Source organism: Maniola hyperantus, chromosome 23 (assembly GCF_902806685.2).
Source record: "Maniola hyperantus chromosome 23, iAphHyp1.2, whole genome shotgun sequence".
Classification (NCBI taxonomy): Eukaryota; Metazoa; Arthropoda; class Insecta; order Lepidoptera; family Nymphalidae; genus Maniola; species Maniola hyperantus.
Genome location: NC_048558.1, coordinates 4,967,838 through 4,992,670, shown reverse-complemented (window position 1 = coordinate 4,992,670; position 24,833 = coordinate 4,967,838). Strand labels below are relative to the sequence as shown.

The following is a 24,833-nucleotide window of genomic DNA, read 5'->3' as shown; positions in this document are numbered from 1 at the left end:
TGCGATTATTATTACCGATGAAACCAAGGTCACTAGCCTTCAGTGACTTTTCACGTAACCTTGCTAACAGGTCATCTTTCTTGTGGCGCGAGAGGAAACGAATAACCACTGGTCGAGGCTTTTTTGAGTCGTTTTGTTTAGGTGTCACACGAGTAACAAAATCAATGTCTGACTTACTACAAGTCTGGGAGTCCATATTAGAAAGCTTCATAACAATATCCATCAGGTTTTCACTTTTAGACTCGGGAACACCGATCATCTCAATATTGGACCGACGAACCCATTGTTCTTTTTTATTCATATCGGCCTGGATTGAAGATACCGACAAATGCAAGTTATTATAATCCGCTTTTAATGTATCGTTGGATTTCATCTTGGTTTCAAAACCTTGCATCTTCTTACACATGGAATCATAGTTATCACTTAAGAAGCTCACGGAGTTCCGTAATGTAGACACTTCACTTCTTAAATCCTCGACGACCTTGTTAAAACTAGAAAAAGCATCACGAATTTCCGACTTAACGATATTTCGAAACTCCTCCAATAATCCCTGCTGGCTCAAGTTGGTATGATCAAGTGAGCCTGTCACATCTGCTGAAGGCAATGAGGATGCTGTACACTTATCTGAGTTCTTTTGCTTGCAGCGCTTTGTAACATTCCGGACCGGCGTATCGTCTTTGTTATTTTTAGATTTAGCAGTGCAGGTAGGACAGCGCCAGGTACGTTTCACGCTTTCGTCGGGAGTCCAGTTGGTTTCCTCCGAGGGTAAAACACAGGCGATATGGAACCTGGAATCACAGCAGGTACATAGGAGCGGGTCACGGGCATCATGGCTATAAATACTGCAGCAGGCAAATTCCATTTTCCAACGTGAACTGCGTGTAAACAATAAGAAGGCACAGTTTAACTGTTTCAACAGAAACCCTTCATTACGCGTTCATTTAAGTGCGCCACGCGCTAAGTAGGTATAACCCGGCCAAGTTAAATAAATCACAAACTTCTAGATGCTTTAACTTGTGAAATATATCAAAAACTGCACTAAATTAGTAAAAAACTTCTACTGTATGATAAAAAAGATTACTTTACAAACTGTATTTACTTAAAACTGCCATAGAAACTAGATAATATCACCAAATTGAATTAAGTTTATCGAGCACACGTCTACACCCAACTATGACGTGTCCACAACTGATATCTAAGACTATTTGCTATCGACATAAGATTTAAATCAAAGTAAACATTACGTAAATATTCTTGATTCACCCATTAAAAGTCGCGTATTTCAGTTACTGTAAATGCGAGAGACGTCGACAGCATAAAAATATATGAGCTAAGGTCACGTAGCGCCACTCTGTTGATGTCATTAAAATTTCTACGTTGCTGACGCATCGATGTGTCGACGTCACGCACATTTTTAATATTGGAAAACGCGAACACCTCTTGCGGGTCGTCTCGTTGGGTTTAAAAAATATAAAATCCCTGACCCTGTTACCTTTAGTTAAGGTGCTTACATAAAGAAGCAGGTTTCCCGTACCGACAGGTCGGTGCGGGTAAAATAGATTTAATATATTCTCTTATGCGTATTACCTCTTCTGCTAGTCTCTTTATGTAAGAGCTCATAAGATAATATGTGACTAATTCTTGGTTCTTTATGCTAACACCCTTCAGTGTGATGTGTGTCATGCTTCTGATTGAGCGTGCAATGCTGTGGTGCCATTTTCATTTCGTGGTTACCTGCATTATTTCTAAAATTGTATTTCATAATATTTCTTAATGTTTTTGGGCATAATATAGATATATCTATATTACTAATATATCCAAGCCCAATTAAGAAAGTTAGATAATCCAATATTTTTTATTTAAATAGGTACCTATATTTTTTTTTATTGCTGCCCAACTGCAATGGTTTTGTTCAGTAGAATGATTTTTCATTAGACTGGGACAGCAGAATTACCAACGAACGGAAGTAGATACTTTGTAGCAATCATTAAGAAACACTAGTGGTCCATACTCCAGTGTTTCAGTAGCCATGAAAACTTGGATAAAACTATCGGGATGTGATAAATGTCTTCTCTAAACAATAACTACGACATACATCGATATAAAACATAAAATGAATGGCGCAAAGGAACTTACCGAAAGCGCGCGTGCTCAAGATGCAGTGACTGACGCAAGGCTGTGCGTGACGTGAGATGGTGCCCATAACTTCAAATGCTCGTTCATATAATTATTGATATCATACAATTATAAATAAGGTAATAGAAATGGTATCTGTTATTTTTCAACACCAGAATGTGCTCAAATGAATTTTGGCCATAGCGTATAATCTCCATTATCTCCACAAAGATTAGCCATCTACGCGGGAGATGTTATAGAGCAGAAGTGTATGCGCAAATGTAAGTGCACTTTCTCCCTTAAACCCTGCATTTCAAACATTTGTGATTGTTTTTATTTTTTCTATTTGCGATTCAAAGTAGTTTCAAACACGGGATTTTTTTATTTCCCGTGTTAGTACTTTCAACTGCAGTAGTAACACGGGTAATCAAATTACTACTGGTAGTACGATTGGTACCACGGACAATAAACTGATTATAACAATATATTATGTAGATAAGGTCTTTAAGGCAATTTCGCCAACTTTTTTGGCAGATATTGATAGTTTTTTAAGATTCTGAAGCTGTGTGAGGACTGGATACCAGTTACCAACCTACAGGTTTAGGTGAAAAGTCCTACCAAATGCCATACTTTTTCTAAGATTTCATTAATTTTAAGACTGACTGGCAATGTAGGAATCAATACATTTTTGTTTATAACTTGGACTTGCTAAAATCCTAATCCAGTAAAATTTTTGTTTCTTAAAGATAAAATTTATAAGTCAGTAGGTAGGTAAGTACTTTTTTTTTTAAATATTTTTTCTCAAAAATCAGTGTTAATTTTTTTCAAATATAAACCGTTGCCACTGTCAAAGCCATAGCTAAGCCAATTAGAATAAAACAAACACTAAATACAACAGACACAATAAATAAAAAGCCAAAATGATCGAGAACATTTTCGTATAATATCTTAGATTAACATCTAACAGAGAGACACAAGCAAGCGGGCGCTACTCTCGCAAGTGCGATGTGTCGGCACCAGTAACATCAATTTTAGGACCACACAAACTACTAACTTTTGGTCAGCCGATAATAATTACTTGTTAACTTTAAAAGCGTAATTACTCACCCATTTACATATTATAAGACCGCGACTAAGTACACCTGTAACTCTGTTACTCACATAAGTAGCTTACGTAATTAATATACAACCAATTCACAAAGGTAAATGATACTTGTGTGTTTACCAATAGTAAAATTGTCGTAAGTTAATCATGTAAGCTAACGTGACGTGAGTATAACTTACAGGTGTAATTGTGGCCTAAATTAAAATCCCCCGCCAGGCTGAGTTCGTGTTTGTTCGGGCTAATCTCAGAAACTACGGTACGGATTTTCACCAATAGAAAGACAGATAAACTTAGAAGGTTATACTATAATTTATGAACATTTTGCGAAGATAAGCCACTGGATGATGATTGTGAATTAAGACCGCGGAATGTAGAACTCATTACAAAAGGTCTTATATCCATCGATATCATAAAAGTTGGGCAACGATCGGACGACTGTGGACTCACACTATTTAATCGGTGACTTAGTTCGCATTGTCAACGCAAACGCAAAGTGTCGAGCGATTAGTTTAGAAACTAGTTTCAATAATCGACTGATCAAAATTTCGTAGTTTGTTGGTACCCTTACACTTGTGCAAGAACCTTACAGTTACAGAAAACATTTCGACATAAGTAAAAGACGGACAATTTGCGACATTAAAATGGCCGCTTCGTGACCTTTTTAGAATTAATTAAAAATATTTTATTGATAATATACTTTTATAGTGTCAAACTACACTCGAAGGAAATGTTTTAATTAAAATACGCATTGATTCGTCCGCTTCGAAAATTCCATACTCGCTACGCCTAGAAATCTATCCGACGATTAAATTTATAGATCCCGTACACACGGCATAAACAACGCACGTTATTTTTTTGCTGGATAATTCTTACCAAATGTGTAGTGGCCTATTTGATGTACATGGTGGTACATTGAGTGTAGAACCGTTCAGGTACATGATTAAAACTGTGTAGGTTCGCTTTTTTCAGTACATACAAACAATTTGTGAATGGTTCTATATACTCAGTATATGCGCCACTATGTATTCGGTATGATTTATCCTGCAAGTGCACGGTGTTAATGCCGTGTGAAAGTGTGAAAACCAGGTATCGGCGATTCAATATGTATTTCCAATTTATTAATTAAAAATAATATATTAAGTCGTAAGTGTATATAAATAAATACCCTAGCAGATCTATGATAAAGCTATGGACTTGACGATCCACAGAACGAAACGGATGCTGCGAATTACTTAACACCCACTAAATACTGTACAAAAGCAGTGTAGACTTTCTAAAGACAACACGTGTTAAAATACAATAAATTATGCAACATAAAAATATTAATATCGGCTTCTATTATACATAAATACTTAAAATTATTATACAGAAATGCAAAATTATCTGATTTCACGTTACAATGATAAAATTTCTACATCTACACAATATGTGGGGCCCTTAATATTAAAGGGCCTTAATTCCCTTTAGATTGACTTTTTATTTTATTCATTTTAAAAAGATATAAGACGCAACAGTATAAAATCTAACTCGTAACAAAATGACTATTTTATACCTACAAATTAATAAAATGATATTAGTAATAATTATGTCGATGTATAAAATTGCAATAAGATTTTTATACTGTATATTAAAAAAAATATCGAAAGACAGGCAAGATTAAAGACATGATTCAACTTGTATAAATCTGTATAAATTATTTAAAAAATAAAACATTAGGTAAATTAAATTAATTTGCATTAAAAATATTAACCTACAACTAAACTAAGTAGACACGATTTCTTTGAAATCGAATTGTTAAATTAATATTTGCCATAATGACTGTACTCATTTCTATTTGATAATGGAAGCTAGCTACAGCATTTTATATTCACTGGATATCGCATACAGTCTGTCTAGTGAAAGCTGAGAGTGAGAAATTGCGGGAAATTAAAAAAACTTAGGTCGTATATACTTGTGAACAACTATATATACATAAACGTATTTCATACTAACGTTTTGGTGACGTTATAAAAAGACAAGTGACATTTTACGCAGTGTTGCAGATTTCTAAAAACACTAACAATTCACTATCAGCTTTCGTAAGACCATGAATACTGTAAGTTTTACTCACGTAAGTAGCTTACATGACTAACTTACGACAAATTTACTAATGTAAACACTTTTATAAGTACATTTATCTTAGTAATTTAGTTGTCACTTAATTACGTAAGTTATAATTACGTGAGTAAAACCTTCAGGTGTAATCGCGGCCTTGAACAGACTAGCTATGTTTTATTTCGTCATTATACATAATATCATATTATTGTTATAAAGCCAATCATGATTCATGCGTAGCCTTTAATCTATTTAAATTTAAGAGTCCTTACTTACACACGTCTATCTTTTACGCTGCGTTAAATTGGTACCATATCAGTTACAATGGTACCATAATTAAACCGTAACAAATCTCGTTATATTACGTCTTACGTATAGAATCACGTGGGATAAATATCTAAGAAATAAAGCTGCTTTCACACAATATCCCGTACCACTTCGTATCAAGAAATCTGGACACCCAAGGATTGCCTGATCTTTTAAGCAAATCATTTTTACCATCATTTTAATTGCTGACGCGTGTTAGTACTAAATTCAATGTCACTTTAACTAATAACTTCCTACCATTAAATCGCTTGACTTTATGTCGATATAATATTTACAAGGTGTTTTATAATCAGTTTTTAAAATATTTGTATCAAGTGATAAAATGCGCGTCAATAAAACGCAGCGAAAAACCATCGGTGTGTAAGGTCTCTTAGCATTAAAAGCACTAACTTAAATATTACGGGAATTTTTATGTACTTAATTTGACAGCTTCCATAATCTGTTGCTATTCGAGTAATACATGAATAAATCCCTTTAACCGACATTCAAAAAGTAGTGTAGGTACAATTTTTGAATAGACATCCACTTAGACGAGAGTAATACACAGTGCTTTCTATACTACAACTACTATTGTTTCACTGATTTATCCTGCGTGTGTTTAATTAGAACCAAAGGTTGGTATTTATACTAGTCTTTACGCTAGTCTTCTTCTGTTTATTTTATAATGTATCGGGCATGTCATAATAAGTCAAATCGATTGTATTCGATTCTTCGAATCACTTAAAGAATTCTGACCCAAAAAATTTGTATAAATTAAAATTCTATTATTTATATATAAGAGCACCCGTGAAACAATAGTACCAGACAGTATATTAACTACCAAATAAATATTAGGTCTAAACACAGACTAAAGGAAAAGCTAGACGTGATAGTAAAATTAAAATAGTAAAATAAAATAAAAATAAAAAATAAAATTTTTATGAAGGGGTGTCAAAAGTTTTACAAAACACGTATTCTACCTAGTTCTTATTGTGCTAGTTATATTTGTGTAATCACAAATATTCTAAGCTTACATTGACAAGTTGAAAGTTTTGCCATAGCTCTACTAGTATGTTCCTTGCGGAAAAGGATGGGAATCGTTTTAGACGTAACTACATATTATATCCATTTATATTAGTAGATTTTCGTACTAACGAATAGACATGAGGGACCAATGTTATTGAGAATCTGTGGCTCTACCGCGGTTGTTTGACAGCTACAATGTCACGATCGCAATCATCTCTGATTGGTTAATGCTCGCTCACTATTGGCCACAATGCATTGTTGCAACAAGAATCGCACAAATTCAGCCAATCAGAACAATTGAGATTGTAATAATGATTGATGCAGGTTTTAGACAATCGCCCTACTAGTCTCTGGCACCGTAGTTTGACAGCTACAGGGTGACGATCGCAACCACCTTTGATTGGCCGACACTTGGCTATTGGCTTAATTGCACAGTTACGAAAGTAATATCAAACAAAAATTCAGTCATTTACATCAATTACGATTGTAGCAATGATTAACAACTTTAATTCTGGGCAGGCTTCATGAACATACTTCCCAAAAAGGCGGAGGTCCTCAGTTATTAAAATTTATTAACGAATTTTTATCACGTTATTATCTTTTTCGTTTAGTCCGTGTGTCTAAGCTAGACTATTTATACCATACGTCGTTCGCCGCAGGTCGCTCGTTCGCTTATTTCTTATTCTTCCTCTTAAGCTTCGGTATTCTGGAATGCGGTGCGCGTGGTGTTAGATGCAAGAATTGTGTACCAGTTGATATATTGAAATAAGCCACTGTGAAACGTTTTACTTAATTTTTTGTAATACTAAATTTTATTGTATTTTTCGTAGTGTAGTTTAACTTGTTATACTATTGAACAAAATATTGTTAATCTACGAGTAAATATCCATATTAATATTATAAACGCGATAGTGTGTCTGTCTGTCTATCTGCTAGCCTTTCACGGCCCACCCGTTCAACCGAATTTCGACGAAATTTAGTATAGCGATAGCTTGCATACCGATAAAGGACATAGGCTACTTTTTATCTCGGAAAATCAAAGAGTTCCCACGGGGTATTTATAACCTAAATCCACGCGGACGAAGTCGCGGGCATCATCTAGTACTATAATAAAATACTCTCAAAGCAATAAAAGAACTATTTGTTTGGAGCGTTGTTTTAATCAAGAGGAACCATTCCTTTTAATAATTACTTTAATAAAATATCGAGTCTGGTTATTGACGTTGTTGGGTAGGAGCTAAATCCAACCCTGCGCTCTTTCAAATTGGGTAAATCTCCACATTCGATAAAATATGTACTCAACACTAAAAAATCTTTGCCAATTAATTTAATACGTCTGTCCTTTTGGTGTAACAAAAATATCTATATAAAAATACAAACAATTTAATTAAGTAAAACGTCTCACAGTTCGAAAGTACTTTTGTAAGATTGAATGGGAGGGGAATGGGGTACAAAGTTGGAGCATATTTTTTGATAAGAAAAATTGCCTTCGTGAATTAGTTAAGTGCTCAATGGCGTGAAGTGTAATTATTATTTACATTTTGATTTGATACAGTTTCAGTGGGTAAAATAAAATAAAACTGTAACCAAAACTCACCCCGAACTTTTCTTGTGTGGTGATGGCGAAGACTGCGATTTTTCTGATTCAAGCAGTTTCGTGCTGGAATCCTTCATGAATCCTGGAATTATAAGAATGTACGAAAACATTATAATCAATTTAATTTTAACATTTGTATGGTAACAGCAATAATCATAGGGATTTATTAGCGATGCATATGGAACCAATACTCATGAGATCTATATTATTTAAAGGCAAGTCTATTAATGTAATATTATTTACCTTTGCCAGATATTCCAAAGACAGAATTTCCCAAATCGTTAAGACTGCTTGTGAATTTGTCTGCTTCATTAGAGAGTGTGTCAGTCACAGCCTCCTCGGTTTCTCTCATGCCCTGTTTCACGTTTTCGGTCGTCTTTTCCAACCTTTCGTCAGCCTCTTCTAACCTGTCCTTCGCTGATACCTTAACATCCTCAAGTTTATTTCCAGCCGCTAGTTGGAAACCTTCAAACGTGTCCTGCACGTTTCCAAACAATTCCTTAGCACTTTCTTCGGTTTTCGATGCAGTGTTTTGGGCATCACCAGCAAACTCCCGCGTCGATTCGTCTAAACTGTCAAACGTGTTACCCGCAGAACTCTGAAAACTGTGCAGTGTATCCTGGGCAGAACTTTCTAGTCCTTGAACGTCATCTCTAAAATCGGCAAACGTATCTCGAGCGGAACTTTGCAAATCATCATACACATACTTAGCGTCGTTTACTTTATCCTTCGCGGCACTTTCACACTGGTCAAAAGCACTGGAGGCTGAATCCTGAACATGGACAAACGATGCCTTTGCTGACTTCTGTAATGCGTTTCCTTTTTCGTTTGCGAGATTTTTAACCCTCTCTAATTCTTCTTTTTCGGAATCCTTAATATTACTAACTTTGTTGGTTATTTTGGCATCTACTTGAGATTTTTTATCCGCTGCAGCATTTAAAGTTTCCTCGGCTGTCCTTTTAATTTCATCCGTAGTCTGTTCAGCCTCTTGTATAATTCGGCTAAGCCTGTCTTCGGCTTCAAACTGTACTGAATTTTTAAGATTTGTTAATTCATTTTTCTTATCTACGATTGCTGTTTCTACATTTTGTTTAGTATCTTTAAGTGATTTATCAGCTCGATCGACTTTGTGATGTAAAGCTGTTTCAAATTCATTTTTCTCATTAAATAAAAAGTCTTCTAACTGTTTTTTCGTTTCTTGCGCTTTTTGTGCTGCTTTATTCTTTTCGTCTTGAACATTTTGTACTACTTCAGCAGCTTTATCTTGAACACTCGGAACAATTTCTTTTCTCTTCTTTTCTGCACTTTGTACTAACTCGTCTTTTTTACCTTTCGCAACTTCGACAATATCCTCAGTTCTGTTCTGCGCGTTTTGTATCAATTCATTTTTTTTATCGTGTACACTACTGGTTAATTTTTCACTTGTATCTTTAGCTGTATTAAATAATTCATCTTTTTCATCTTGCACATCTTTAACAACCTCTTGAGTATTTTGCACCAATTTTTCTTTTTTATGTTGTACGTCATTTAAAACTCCATCTTTTTTATCTTTGGCGTTTTGTAGTAAGTCATCTGCACAATCTTGTGCAAATTGTACGGTGTGCTTAGAGTTTTGTAGCAATTCATTCTTCTTATCTTGCAAATAATTGACAGAGTTTTCGGAAGCATCTTGTGTACTTTTTACAAATTGGTCTTTTTGAATTTGTATGTTTGCGACCGCATCTTCAGTTGAATCTTTTGCACTTTGAACTAATTGTTCTTTTTTACCTTCAACATCTTGTACAATATTTTCCGTCCTGTCTTGGACACGGTGTATGAATTCATTAGTTTTATCTTGCACATTTTTCGCAATATTTTGTTTAGTGTCTTGGGCATTCTGTAATAATTCATCTTTTTTGTCTTCCACGTCTTTGACAAATAATACTGTTTTGTCATGCCCACTTTGTATCAAATTATCTTTTTTGTTTTGAATACCATTAACGATTTCCTCTGATTTATCGTGGGTGATTTGTACAATGTCTTCTTTTTTATCTTGAATATTTTTAACGATTACATCCTTTTCATCTTTTGCGTTCTGTAAAAACTTTTCCGTATCTTGTCTTATTTTTTCATTCTCTTTAGCAATACTATCATCTAAGTTATCTCTCGCTTCAGAAACTTGTCTTGCTGCTTCTTTTGCGGATTTTTTACCCTCAGATACTTTTCCTTTAACGTCATCCTCTATTTTGTCTTTCTCTCCAAAAATGTTTTGGACTAATCCCGTAAAAAAGTTTTTACCCTCTTTAGATTTCTTTTCAGCTTTTGACTTTGCTTTCTTCCCTTTTTCTTTAACAACTTCAATAGATTCATTTGCTTCATTTATTTTTTCGTTAGTTGCAAGTTTGGCTTTGTCTATTGTTTCTTCAGTCTCTTTCTTAACGTTATCAATCTTGCTATTTACATTTTCAGTAGCATCAGTTGCTTTCTCATTTACTGTATTTTTAATATTTTGGACTTGATTTCCCACATCCATTTTAAGATGATGAATTTGACTTGAAACTGAATTCGTACTATCTTCAGTTTTGCTACTTATGTTGTCTGCTACACGTTCATATGATTTCCCTATCAGTGATATCTCATCTTGACCATTTAGTCTCATTTGCTCACCTCTTTCTATTGCAGCAAAATCCATTAAATTAACTTTATCAGTCAACTTTTCCTTAGAGTTATCAAAGAGTACAGGAACATTATCAAGTGTGAGTGAGATTTGCCTGTGCAAATCAGCTGTTTCATCATTGAGTTTTTCTTGGACTTTTTTCGCCGATTCTGAAATTTCATCCACTTTATTATCAAGTGCGTCCTTTAGTCTGTCTGCGTCGTCTTTTAGATCTGACTTTAACTTTTCTTCTTTACTAATAAGGTCATTTTTAATATTTTCAGACTTTACTATTAAATCTTCCTGTATTTCGTTGGCTTGCTGTTTGACATTATCTTTTTCTTTTTTGACTTTACTAAGAGCATTTTGTAATTCACCCTGAGCATTGTCAGAGATTTCGTGTATCTTTTCGTGTGTGGTAAACTTAACTTGTTCTATTCTGTCGGCTAAGTTAGAGGTCTCCTCGTGACTATGTTTTTCACCCTTAAATTTACTTTTACAGCAGTCGTCATAGAATTGGAATGGATCGGTAGTCTTATAACGCAGAGGAGTCTCTACGGGCTGCATATGCTGATATTGCTCGTATACGTCTTCGGTTGTAATACGTAAATCCTTAGGATTATCTTCATCTACCATCAGCTTAGTGGAATACACTTGGCTATTGAGATCGTCGTCATCTTTAAGGTGTGGCTTTTGACGTACATCCTTGAACATATCTTCCACTTTTTCGAGTATGTCCTCGTTTATGATTCTCGGGGCAGGTTTTGGTGGTGTTTGTTCTTTGGATTCGCGTGGTTTGGGCTGAGGTTTGGGAGAAGATTCCTTGCTGCTGTCTTTATCGTCACTGTGACTGAACACATTCTTTACTTTATCAGCAAGTCCGCCAAGGAAGGAACCTCCTTCTGGCTTCTTTTTACCCTTCTCTAGAGTGTTCATTGGCGTCTTGTCTTCGTCGGAATCAAAAGTAGCTTTTGTTTTATTGGAATCAACGTGCAGGGTGTCACCGTTTACTGAAATAAATGATCGATTACTCTACATGCTCTATGTACTTACACTAAAATCGGCGAAGGGGTAGCGTCTGTACAAGGGGAAAACATTATAAATAACTCTTCTTTTGCATTTATTACTACAAAAAACATTTCACCGGTCGGTTATTCATCGGTAATGAAAACAAGTCAAATAAATAGGTTTTTCATACTGACATAAAAACAATTAAGTTTCCCAGTAAATTATTATTAGAAATATTATGCCATGTACTAATTTACTAGATTAGAGACACGGTACGATGAAAAAGCATCTAAAAAAACTACGCGAGTGATTTCACGAGCAAATGATATGGGATGAGTGATGATTAATTGTAATTATAAATTTTAACCTATTGAAGTAACTTTCAAGAACCCGTATATATTATATTCTTTACCTTAAAGACAAAGTTAACTTTAAAGTGAATCCAGCCTTACTGCAAAAGTTTGAGGAGCAAAATTCTTAGCAAAACGCATAACAAGAGCGAAATATATGGATATAATATGACATTAACAATAGTTCAGTTCTGTCCACTGAAATCTACAGTTAGACTAGGCAACTTTTAGTTGTGTTTTAACAAACCCTGTTAATTGTCAGAGGTTTCCAATAAAATTAAGACATTGTGGCTGATTCTGCTGTGTACATTAAAATTAGCAATACTCTAAACTAAAGTAAAAGGCCTAAATCTAGTGCTATCCTTTTTTCACAAGGAGCATTATAAAAAGGATAGCAATACATTTAGATCTGTCACATTAGTTTAGTTAAAAGATAGTACCACATTATAAAAATATTTCACAATTACTTTTTATTTCGTAATGTATGAGGTCTTTTGTAAAATTTCGTTGTCTTACCATGCGGTTTCGTGTCCTTTTCCTGCGTATCCTTGGTGGGATACTTCACGTCACCGTTAGCAATAGTCTTATCCTGGCAAATGAAATGAGTATTTAGCTTACATGAATGGGGCACTACGCTTTAGGGATAGATAGTAGGGGACCTATCAAAATATACAAACCACACCATGTCATATTACATATACTTAGCTTGAGTTACTATTTATATGTTAACTAAGTCTCAGGCTGATGTATAGAGCGGACTTTGATTTTGCTCAGAGTTTACTGAGATATTATATGAGACCTGAAATGGACTTAGAGTACGCTGGAAGAGGTGTGCCATATAAAATTAAGTTTAGTGTACCTTTTCTCATTTTAAATGTCTTAAGTCTGAGAAAAGTCAAAGTACGTTGTAAAATGTCAGTGTTATAGATTAAAAACTCATAGGAAGATTAGCGAAGACCGAGAAAACTGCGAAAGTATGCTTGAACGGATAAAATTTCTACAAAATAACTTCGACTTTTCAATAAAGTGACAGAACTAGAAGCAAATATTTTATGTGCAAAATTTTTATAAAGCAAAGTTCAATCAATTAAGTAGTTAAAAATCCCTAGATTCCTAGACGTCGCGGCATACAGACCGTTCACTATAACTTGTCACCTGCCGTCAAGTTGGCACCATTGCTTTGTTTGCTTTATTCCTTAGGACTTATAGTTTATTATTGCGTGATTTGCAATGGTGCCAACATAACGTTATAGTGAACGGTCTGTAGAGAATATTTTGAAGCGAAGAGACACGCTGTAATGCGGCCCGGCCTTTACGCATTTCATACAGAAGCTGCTTGTTTATTTTTTCTACGAGATAAGGAAAAATGGGCTAGAAAAGTGAGTATAGGACTAACATGTCCGTTGAGTTGCAGCGGCTCGTCTTCGGGAATGGCTGGCGGGTTGATGCTGTGGTTGTGGTCTCCCCAGTGGAAGCTCAGCTCGTCCTTGAGGGCGTCGAATCCTGAAAATACATCACACTTTACTTGAAAAAGTATTCTATAAAACTAATTAAAAAAAAATACTATGTGGTGAAACAGACTACCTCCCGTCGCAGCTCGCTTCGTACCGCAAAATATATCGATATATCACCCAATGCGCAAGTCCATTTTCAGAGATTTTTTATTTATACAGTATGCGGCAGGATCTGGACGCCCATCGGATTAATATCACAAACCTTTATGTGATTAATGGGAAGGTATCACGACCCTCAGCAATATGGTATACATCGCAAAGAGAGGGGGAATCATCATCATCAACATCATCAATCGATAGACGGCTACTGCTGGCATGCCACGAATTCGCGCCGCCAGAATCCAATGGCTCCCTACGACTCGCTTGTTGTCGTCTGTCCACCTAGTGTGGGGTCTTCCAACGCTGTGCTTTTCGATGCAAGGTCGCCACTCTAGCACCATTACCACAACGTCTATTGGGTTATCGACTACTATGTGCCCTGCTCATTGCCACTTCAGCTTCAACCCGTTGAGCTATGTCGGTTACTCTGGTTCTATTACGCAGCTTCTCATTTCTGATTTGATTACGTAGAGAAACTCCAGAGGGAGTAAAGACACGTAATACGGGTACATACCAGACTGGTCCAAGTTGAGACAGTCGAGATGGCTCTTGGCCGCCCTGGGCGCGATGCGCTCGGGCAGAGACACGTCCAACACGCACGCGGGATTCGGCGACTGCTCGCCCTTCGCCACCTACGTGATACAAGTTTCTTGTAGTAAATGATTGTGCATATTTCAGTCTATGACTGAATCAGCTATTCTAGAAGAATAATGACATTTAGCTGTGATAGCCTCGTGAAGCTGTGATAGCCTAGTGGTTAGGACGTCCGCCTTCTAATCGGAGGTCGGGGGTTCGATCCCGGGCACGCACCTCTAACTTTTCGGAGTTATGTGCGTTTTAATTAATTAAATATCACTTGCTTTAACGGTAAAGAAAAACATCGTAAGGAAACCTGCATGCCTGAGAGTTCTCCATAATGTTCTCTAAGGTGTGTGAAGTCTACCAATCCGCACATGGCCTGCGAGGTAGACTATGGCCAAAACCCTTCTCACTCTGAGAGGAGACCCGCGCTCTGTAGTGAGCCGGTGATGGGTTGATCATGATGATGATGAATGACATTTATACCTATAAATCACTGAAACAGATACATGTCCGATACAAGTACGCTGGACGACTGTGCCATACAAAATGAAAATTATTTTTTATGCCGATTCGTAGCATCTTTTTGACACAATATGGAACTCCGTGTTGCCACTGTGTTGACATAAAAAGAGGTCTTCTAGACATTTCACAAAGGGTTTGATACCAATGATTCTACACCACAACTATAGTTCGCAACAGGTCCCGCACAGCCCCCGCGCTAACCCAGTGCGGACGAGCGCGGGTGACGTGCGGGTGTGCGGGCCGTCGCCCCGCCTCATACAAGCCAGTAGTTCACAAGATTGCTGGTTACCTTAGGTTCGTTCATGAAGTAGATTCTGCCCGACGGGGTCTCCTCGTGATGTTTGACGCGAACGGTGAACTCCACGCGGTTGTCCTTGAAAGCCTGATAAATAAAACAAAAAATTAATGTTGGCCATTATCTATATATATAAAAGGAAAAGGTGACTGACTGACTGACTGATCTATCAACGCACAGCTCAAACTACTGGACGGATCGGGCTGAAATTTTGCATGCAGATAGCTATTATGACGTAGGCATCCGCTAAGAAAGGATTTTTGAAAATTCAACCCCTAAGGGGGTGAAATAGGGGTTTGAAATTTGTGTAGTCCACGCGAACGAAGTCGCGAGCATAAGCTAGTTAGTCATAATTTAACATGGCTAATATTCTTCAAAAAAAAATATTTATTACTTTGAAACCATGTTTCAGTAAATTATACGTCACGTACCTCGAAGCTGAAAGTGGGTTGCGTGCCGGACTTGGTGACGGGCACGAGGTTTCCAGAGAATTCCAGGTACACAGGTTTGCTGTCCAGGAACCGCACCGAGGTCGAGTGTGCCACTTCGGTGTAGTGCTCCTATAAATAAATATGAAGATAAACATTGTTCCGTACTGGAACAGGATATTTAAATTTCACACAATTTGGAGGATTTTTAAGTAATTTATCTAATATTTATTTTGATATTAGTTCGTATGGGTTTGATCTTCGAGCGCCCCCTAGCGCCGATTTAAAGCAAGTGAATGCATCAATCAGATTGGTTTGATCTTCGAGCGCCCCCTAGCGCCGATTTAAAGCAAGCCAATGCATCACTTTGATTGGTTCGATCTTCGAGCGCCCCCTAGCGCCGATTTAAAGCAAGCCAATGCATCAATCAGATTGGTTCGATCTTCGAACGCCCCCTAGCGCCGATTTAAAGCAAGCCAATGCATAACTTTGATTAGTTCAATCTTCGAGCGCCCCCTAGCGCCGATTTAAAGCAAGCCAATGCATCACTTTGATTGGTTCGATCTTCGAGCGCCCCCTAGCGCCGATTTAAAGCAAGCCAATGCATCAATCAGATTGGTTCGATCTTCGAACGCCCCCTAGCGCCGATTTAAAGCAAGCCAATGCATAACTTTGATTAGTTCAATCTTCGAGCGCCCCCTAGCGCCGATTTAAAGCAAGCCAATGCATCAATCAGATTGGTTCGATCTTCGAGAGCGCCCTAGCGCTGATTTAAAGCAAGCCAATGCATCACTCTGATTGGTTCGATCTTCGAGCGCCCCCTAGCGCCGAATCAAAGCAAGCCAATGCATCACTCTGATTGGTTCGATCTTCGAGCGCCCCCTAGCGCCGAATTACAGCAAGCCAATGCATCACTCTGATTAGCTTGACTTTTGAGCGCCCCCTAGCGCCGATTTATAGCAAGCCAATGCATCACTCTGGTTGGCTAATCGGTATTGCGGCAATGCAACGCCGTGATATTCTCTCAATTCACTTCAATGCGTGCTTGAGATCGAACCCCCGACCTCCGATTAAGAGGCGGACGTCCTAACCACTAAGCTATCACAGCTATATATTATGCTATATGATAATAGAACTGAGTTACGTACCTGATGCAGTAGCGTGTCATAAGCGTATCTATCGGTGATATACAGTACTAGCAACCGTCCTTCCAAAGCGTCGAGACGTTTGCCCAGTACCACGATGCGTACTTCAAATGGCACCAGAAGCATCTCTCTGCGAAAAGACCAATATGTTTTTTTACTGAAAACGAAATCAAAGTTAGGTACCAGTACTTTTATAAGTTTTGTGAATGTACCTGCGCAGAAATCTTATCTTAGAATGGCGCGAAAATATCTAAGCCAATCACAGCGTCCGTCCGTCCGCTATTGGTTGTTGCCCATGCGCGTGAATTATGAGCGAGATAGCAACGAGTCTTATTGTGTTTTCCTTGCTGTACATACGTTGGTTTTAGATTTTTATATCCATTCGCCACGCCCAATGCCATTCGGCGTTAGGTTGCGCTTTTCTACGCAACCAATTTTGCCAATGCCAATTTTAAGAGCCTCAATAGCTCAACAGATAAAGGAGTGGACTGAAAACCGAAAGGTCGACGGTTCAAACCCCACCCGTTGCACTATTGTCGTACCTACTCCTAGCACAGGCTTAACGCTTAGGAAAAGGGGAATATTAGTCATTTAACATGCCTAATATTCTTTTAATAACAAAAAAATGCGACTTATAAAAGTGGTGGTAGGTACTCTAGAAAAATATTTTTTATTGAAAACATTTAAAACAATGGAAACATTAATCAGTTCAAATGTAGGGGTTTTTACCTGTATAATTCTGTTGCTAGTTTCGTTGCGTCGCTTACATTTTGACAATTCATCAGCCAGAATCTGAAAACATAAAAAAATGCTTTGTAAGCATCATTATAAGTTTAAAACGCTTAGGTACACGAATCCAAACTAGGGAACAAACGAGACTAACAGTTAGCAGTAATTCATAGTAGTGCTAACAGCACCTAACGAGATATTATTTTATCCGATCAGATATTATTTTATTCATTTGTAACCGAGCATTTTCTCAAAGTTTTAATAGAAAGCTCTGGAAGAAAGGTAAAGTAGGGTACAATGATAAAAAACAATTTGAGCAAATGCCCCGATTTTTCAGTCTCTTCTTCTTCAAGGGCCGAAAGGGTGCGAGTGGATTTCTACCGCGCAAGTGCACGCAATTGAGCCCCTTGTTTTCCGTAACGCGCCAACTTTTTCCTCACAATGTTTTTTGCTCAAGTTGTGTGCCACACGGTGTACTCCAAAATCACTACCAATTTGTCAAAAATGAAGGAAGAAGCTTAAATAGTACATACCTGGCTGAAACGGTGGTGGTGAAGGAGGCACAGTCGTCCGTGATGGTGAGAGGCGTGGATCCCGTGACGTCTTCCCACACCGCACGTGCTTGCCCGCCCATTATGGAACATAGTAGTCGCAGGTTTGCGGTGGATTGCTTGTCGTGGCTGTTGATCTAAAAGAAAAAATACTGTAACAGATATACTGATGACGAAGATACAAATAAGAACAAACTTATTTTGCTATAATCCGCTAAGACAGAAAAAATCTGTATGGTACAACCTGAAGCTTGCGATATGCACCGCCCACTCTCCCACTACTAAAGAAGCGGGAGAAGCAAGCAATACACAAATCTTCCAGAGTACTGGTGGTGTGTATTGCTTGCTCTTAATTTGCTATAATCCGCTAAGACAGACAAATCTGTATGGTACAACGTGAATCTTGCGATATGCACCGCCTACTCTCCCACTACTAAAGATGCGGGAGAAGCAAGCAATACACACAAATCTTCCAACGATCTGGTAGTGTTTTGCTTGCTTCTATTGCAAATTAAGCTTGTAGTTCCTTGGTATTGAAGCCATTATTCGTTACAGTAGAGATGCAGTGAGAGTGATGCTGCGATGCGATGATGCGATTTGTGCGGTGTTGTGTGCGGGTGGTATGTATTACTTGCTTTTCCTACCTTCTGATCGGCGGGATGCGGTAGAGGTGCAGTGAGAGTGATGCTGCGATGCGATGATGCGATTTGTGCGGTGTTGTGTGCGGGTGGTATGTATTACTTGCTTTTCCTACCTTCTGATCGGCGGGATGCGGTAGAGGTACAGTGAGAGTGATGCTGCGATGCGATGATGCGATGTGTGCGGTGTTGTGTGCGGGTGGTATGTATTACTTGCTTTTCCTACCTTCTGATCGGCGGGATGCGGTAGAGGTGCAGTGAGAGTGATGCTGCGATGCGATGATGCGATGTGTGCGGTGTTGTGTGCGGGTGGTATGTATTACTTGCTTTTCCTACCTTCTGATCGGCGGGATGCGGTAGAGGTGCAGTGAGAGTGATGCTGCGATGCGATGATGCGATGTGTGCGGTGTTGTGTGCGGGTGGTATGTATTACTTGCTTTTCCTACCTTCTGATCGGCGGGATGCGGTAGAGGTGCAGTGAGAGTGATGCTGCGATGCGATGATGCGATGTGTGCGGTGTTGTGTGCGGGTGGTATGTATTACTTGCTTTTCCTACCTTCTGATCGGCGGGATGCGGTAGAGGTGCAGTGAGAGTGATGCTGCGATGCGATGATGCGATGTGTGCGGTGTTGTGTGCGGGTGGTATGTATTACTTGCTTTTCCTACCTTCTGATCGGCGGGATGCGGTAGAGGTGCAGTGAGAGTGATGCTGCGATGCGATGATGCGATGTGTGCGGTGTTGTGTGCGGGTGGTATGTATTACTTGCTTTTCCTACCTTCTGATCGGCGGGATGCGGTAGAGGTGCAGTGAGAGTGATGCTGCGATGCGATGATGCGATGTGTGCGGTGTGGGGTGGTGTTTATGTAGTACGGGTGCGGGCGGTGTTGTGTGCGGGTGGTATGTATTACTTGCTTTTCCTACCTTCTGATCGGCGGATGCGGTAGAGGTGCAGTGAGAGTGATGCTGCGATGCGATGATGCGATGTGTGCGGTGTTGTGTGCGGGTGGTATGTATTACTTGCTTTTCCTACCTTCTGATCGGCGGGATGCGGTAGAGGTGCAGTGAGAGTGATGCTGCGATGCGATGATGCGATGTGTGCGGTGTTGTGTGCGGGTGGTATGTATTACTTGCTTTTCCTACCTTCTGATCGCGGGATGCGGTAGAGGTGCAGTGAGAGTGATGCTGCGATGCGATGATGCGATGTGTGCGGTGTTGTGTGCGGGTGGTATGTATTACTTGCTTTTCCTACCTTCTGATCGGCGGGATGCGGTAGAGGTGCAGTGAGAGTGATGCTGCGATGCGATGATGCGATGTGTGCGGTGTTGTGTGCGGGTGGTATGTATTACTTGCTTTTCCTACCTTCTGATCGGCGGGATGCGTAGAGGTGCAGTGAGAGTGATGCTGCGATGCGATGATGCGATGTGTGCGGTGTTGTGTGCGGGTGGTATGTATTACTTGCTTTTCCTACCTTCTGATCGGCGGGGATGCGGTAGAGGTGCAGTGAGAGGTGATGCTGCGATGCGATGATGCGATGTGTGCGGTGTTGTGTGCGGGTGTATGTATTACTTGCTTTTCCTACCTTCTGATCGGCGGGATGCGGTAGAGGTGCAGTGAGAGTGATGCTGCGATGCGATGATGCGATGTGTGCGGGTGTTGTGTGCGGGTGGTATGTATTACTTGCTTTTCCTACCTTCTGATCGGCGGGATGCGGTAGAGGTGCAGTGAGAGTGATGCTGCGATGCGATGATGCGATGTGTGCGGTGTTGTGTGCGGGTGGTATGTATTACTTGCTTTTCCTACCTTCTGATCGGCGGGATGCGGTAGAGGTGCAGTGAGAGTGATGCTGCGATGCGATGATGCGATGTGTGCGGTGTTGTGTGCGGGTGGTATGTATTACTTGCTTTTCCTACCTTCTGATCGGCGGGATGCGGTAGAGGTGCAGTGAGAGTGATGCTGCGATGCGATGATGCGATGTGTGCGGTGTTGTGTGCGGGTGGTATGTATTACTTGCTTTTCCTACCTTCTGATCGGCGGGATGCGGTAGAGGTGCAGTGAGAGTGATGCTGCGATGCGATGATGCGATGTGTGCGGTGTTGTGTGCGGGTGGTATGTATTACTTGCTTTTCCTACCTTCTGATCGGCGGGATGCGGTAGAGGTGCAGTGAGAGTGATGCTGCGATGCGATGATGCGATGTGTGCGGTGTTGTGTGCGGGTGGTATGTATTACTTGCTTTTCCTACCTTCTGATCGGCGGGATGCGGTAGAGGTGCAGTGAGAGTGATGCTGCGATGCGATGATGCGATGTGTGCGGTGTTGTGTGCGGGTGGTATGTATTACTTGCTTTTCCTACCTTCTGATCGGCGGGATGCGGTAGAGGTGCAGTGAGAGTGATGCTGCGATGCGATGATGCGATGTGTGCGGTGTTGTGTGCGGGTGGTATGTATTACTTGCTTTTCCTACCTTCTGATCGGCGGGATGCGGTAGAGGTGCAGTGAGAGTGATGCTGCGATGCGATGATGCGATGTGTGCGGTGTTGTGTGCGGGTGGTATGTATTACTTGCTTTTCCTACCTTCTGATCGGCGGGATGCGGTAGAGGTGCAGTGAGAGTGATGCTGCGATGCGATGATGCGATGTGTGCGGTGTTGTGTGCGGGTGGTATGTATTACTTGCTTTTCCTACCTTCTGATCGGCGGGATGCGGTAGAGGTGCAGTGAGAGTGATGCTGCGATGCGATGATGCGATGTGTGCGTGTTGTGTGCGGGTGTTATGTATTACTTTGCTGTTTCCTACCCTTCTGATCGGCGGGATGCGGTAGAGGTGCAGTGAGAGTGATGCTGCGATGCCGATGATGCGATGTGTGCGGTGTTGTGTGCGGGTGTATGATTACTTGCTTTTTCCTACCTTCTGATCGGCGGGATGCGGTTAGAGGTAGAAGTGAGAGTGATGCTGCGATGCGATGATGCGATGTGTGCGGTGTTGTGTGCGGGTGTTATGTATTACTTGCTTTTCCTACATCTGATCGGCGGGATGCGGTAGAGGTGCAGTGAGAGTGATGCTGCGATGCGATGATGCGATTGTGTGCGGTGTTGTGTGCGGGTGGTATGTATACTTGCTTTTCCTACCTTCTGATCGGCGGGATGCGGTAGAGGTGCAGTGAGAGTGATGCTGCGATGCGATGATGCGATGTGTGCGGTGTTGTGTGCGGGTGGTATGTATTACTTGCTTTTCCTACCTTCTGATCGGCGGGATGCGGTAGAGGTGCAGTGAGAGTGATGCTGCGATGCGATGATGCGATGTGTGCGGTGTTGTGTGCGGGTGGTATGTATTACTTGCTTTTCCTACCTTCTGATCGGCGGGATGCGGTAGAGGTGCAGTGAGAGTGATGCTGCGATGCGATGATGCGATGTGTGCGGTGTTGTGTGCGGGTGGTATGTATTACTTGCTTTTCCTACCTTCTGATCGGCGGGATGCGGTAGAGGTGCAGTGAGAGTGATGCTGCGATGCGATGATGCGATGTGTGCGGTGTTGTGTGCGGGTGGTATGTATTACTTGCTTTTCCTACCTTCTGATCGGCGGGATGCGGTAGAGGTGCAGTGAGAGTGATGCTGCGATGCGATGATGCGATGTGTGCGGTGTTGTGTGCGGGTGGTATGTATTACTTGCTTTTCCTACCTTCTGATCGGCGGGATGCGGTAGAGGTGCAGTGAGAGTGATGCTGCGATGCGATGATGCGATGTGTGCGGTGTTGTGTGCGGGTGGTATGTATTACTTGCTTTTCCTACCTTCTGATCGGCGGGATGCGGTAGAGGTGCAGTGAGAGTGATGCTGCGATGCGATGATGCGATGTGTGCGGTGTTGTGTGCGGGTGGTATGTATTACTTGCTTTTCCTACCTTCTGATCGGCGGGATGCGGTAGAGGTGCAGTGAGAGTGATGCTGCGATGCGATGATGCGATGTGTGCGGTGTTGTGTGCGGGTGGTATGTATTACTTGCTTTTCCTACCTTCTGATCGGCGGGATGCGGTAGAGGTGCAGTGAGAGTGATGCTGCGATGCGATGATGCGATGTGTGCGGTGTTGTGTGCGGGTGGTATGTATTACTTGCTTTTCCTACCTTCTGATCGGCGGGATGCGGTAGAGGTGCAGTGAGAGTGATGCTGCGATGCGATGATGCGATGTGTGCGGTGTTGTGTGCGGGTGGTATGTATTACTTGCTTTTCCTACCTTCTGATCGGCGGGATGCGGTAGAGGTGCAGTGAGAGTGATGCTGCGATGCGATGATGCGATGTGTGCGGTGTTGTGTGCGGGTGGTATGTATTACTTGCTTTTCCTACCTTCTGATCGGCGGGATGCGGTAGAGGTGCAGTGAGAGTGATGCTGCGATGCGATGATGCGATGTGTGCGGTGTTGTGTGCGGGTGGTATGTATTACTTGCTTTTCCTACCTTCTGATCGGCGGGATGCGGTAGAGGTGCAGTGAGAGTGATGCTGCGATGCGATGATGCGATGTGTGCGGTGTTGTGTGCGGGTGGTATGTATTACTTGCTTTTCCTACCTTCTGATCGGCGGGATGCGGTAGAGGTGCAGTGAGAGTGATGCTGCGATGCGATGATGCGATGTGTGCGGTGTTGTGTGCGGGTGGTATGTATTACTTGCTTTTCCTACCTTCTGATCGGCGGGATGCGGTAGAGGTGCAGTGAGAGTGATGCTGCGATGCGATGATGCGATGTGTGCGGTGTTGTGTGCGGGTGGTATGTATTACTTGCTTTTCCTACCTTCTGATCGGCGGGATGCGGTAGAGGTGCAGTGAGAGTGATGCTGCGATGCGATGATGCGATGTGTGCGGTGTTGTGTGCGGGTGGTATGTATTACTTGCTTTTCCTACCTTCTGATCGGCGGGATGCGGTAGAGGTGCAGTGAGAGTGATGCTGCGATGCGATGATGCGATGTGTGCGGTGTTGTGTGCGGGTGGTATGTATTACTTGCTTTTCCTACCTTCTGATCGGCGGGATGCGGTAGAGGTGCAGTGAGAGTGATGCTGCGATGCGATGATGCGATGTGTGCGGTGTTGTGTGCGGGTGGTATGTATTACTTGCTTTTCCTACCTTCTGATCGGCGGGATGCGGTAGAGGTGCAGTGAGAGTGATGCTGCGATGCGATGATGCGATGTGTGCGGTGTTGTGTGCGGGTGGTATGTATTACTTGCTTTTCCTACCTTCTGATCGGCGGGATGCGGTAGAGGTGCAGTGAGAGTGATGCTGCGATGCGATGATGCGATGTGTGCGGTGTTGTGTGCGGGTGGTATGTATTACTTGCTTTTCCTACCTTCTGATCGGCGGGATGCGGTAGAGGTGCAGTGAGAGTGATGCTGCGATGCGATGATGCGATGTGTGCGGTGTTGTGTGCGGGTGGTATGTATTACTTGCTTTTCCTACCTTCTGATCGGCGGGATGCGGTAGAGGTGCAGTGAGAGTGATGCTGCGATGGAACTTTCTTCGCCGCGGCTCCACGGTCAGCACGGGGGACACTGCCGCGTGTCGAGGCAGAACTCGCTTACAGAGGGTGCTGTTGGCTCCGTGCGCTTGTAGACCAACGCGGATGCGTTTCGTGAGCGCTTGCGGCGGGAATAAGGCTTGGACCTGGTAAAAATACACCCAATTTCAACAAAGTATTTAAAATTTTGGACTATAGAATTGACACCAGGTATTTCAGAGTTTTACGCTGTTTTATTTCATACTAGCTTATGCTCGCGACTTCGTCCGCGTGGATTAGGTACATAAATTTCAAATCCCTATTTCACCACCTTAGGGTTGAATTTTCAAAAATCCTTTCTTAGCGGATGCCTACATCATAATAGCTATCTGCATGCCAAATTTCAGCCTGAACCGTCCAGTAGTTTGAGCTGTGCGTTGATAGATCAGTCAGTCAGTCAGTCACCCTTTCCTTTTATATATTTAGATTTCGGGCGAAAGAGAACGTGAGAGAACAGCGCAACGAGCGGGCGACGGTTAGAATACCTTTTTAACGACAAGGGAATGTATGAATAACTACTTTGATTGGTTACTCAAAATGGTTTGAAATTATTGTCTTCGTCA

The 24,833-nt window shown here is 41.1% G+C and overlaps 1 protein-coding gene across 4 annotated transcripts in view; it reads right to left on the bottom strand.

Moving 5' to 3' along the window:
• LOC117993104 (ankyrin-3-like) overlaps nt 1–24,833 on the bottom strand; it is a 183,123-nt gene that overhangs the window by 4,972 nt on the left and 153,318 nt on the right. For 2 of the 4 annotated variants that reach the window (XM_069506426.1, XM_069506424.1), the window contains exons 24-35: nt 24,174–24,377; nt 18,084–18,238; nt 17,551–17,613; nt 16,825–16,951; nt 15,680–15,808; nt 15,243–15,335; nt 14,364–14,481; nt 13,633–13,739; nt 12,753–12,825; nt 8,487–11,888; nt 8,244–8,325; nt 3,037–7,352 (exon numbers count right to left, since the gene is read on the bottom strand). In XM_069506426.1, coding sequence (XP_069362527.1) covers nt 7,319–7,352; nt 8,244–8,325; nt 8,487–11,888; nt 12,753–12,825; nt 13,633–13,739; nt 14,364–14,481; nt 15,243–15,335; nt 15,680–15,808; nt 16,825–16,951; nt 17,551–17,613; nt 18,084–18,238; nt 24,174–24,377 — 4,587 coding nt within the window. In that variant the 3' untranslated portion in view covers nt 3,037–7,318. Of the gene's footprint in view, nt 1–3,036; nt 7,353–8,243; nt 8,326–8,486; nt 11,889–12,752; nt 12,826–13,632; nt 13,740–14,363; nt 14,482–15,242; nt 15,336–15,679; nt 15,809–16,824; nt 16,952–17,550; nt 17,614–18,083; nt 18,239–24,173; nt 24,378–24,833 lie in introns of those variants that run through there. The other 2 variants (XM_069506425.1, XM_069506427.1) reach the window with 2 other exon arrangements.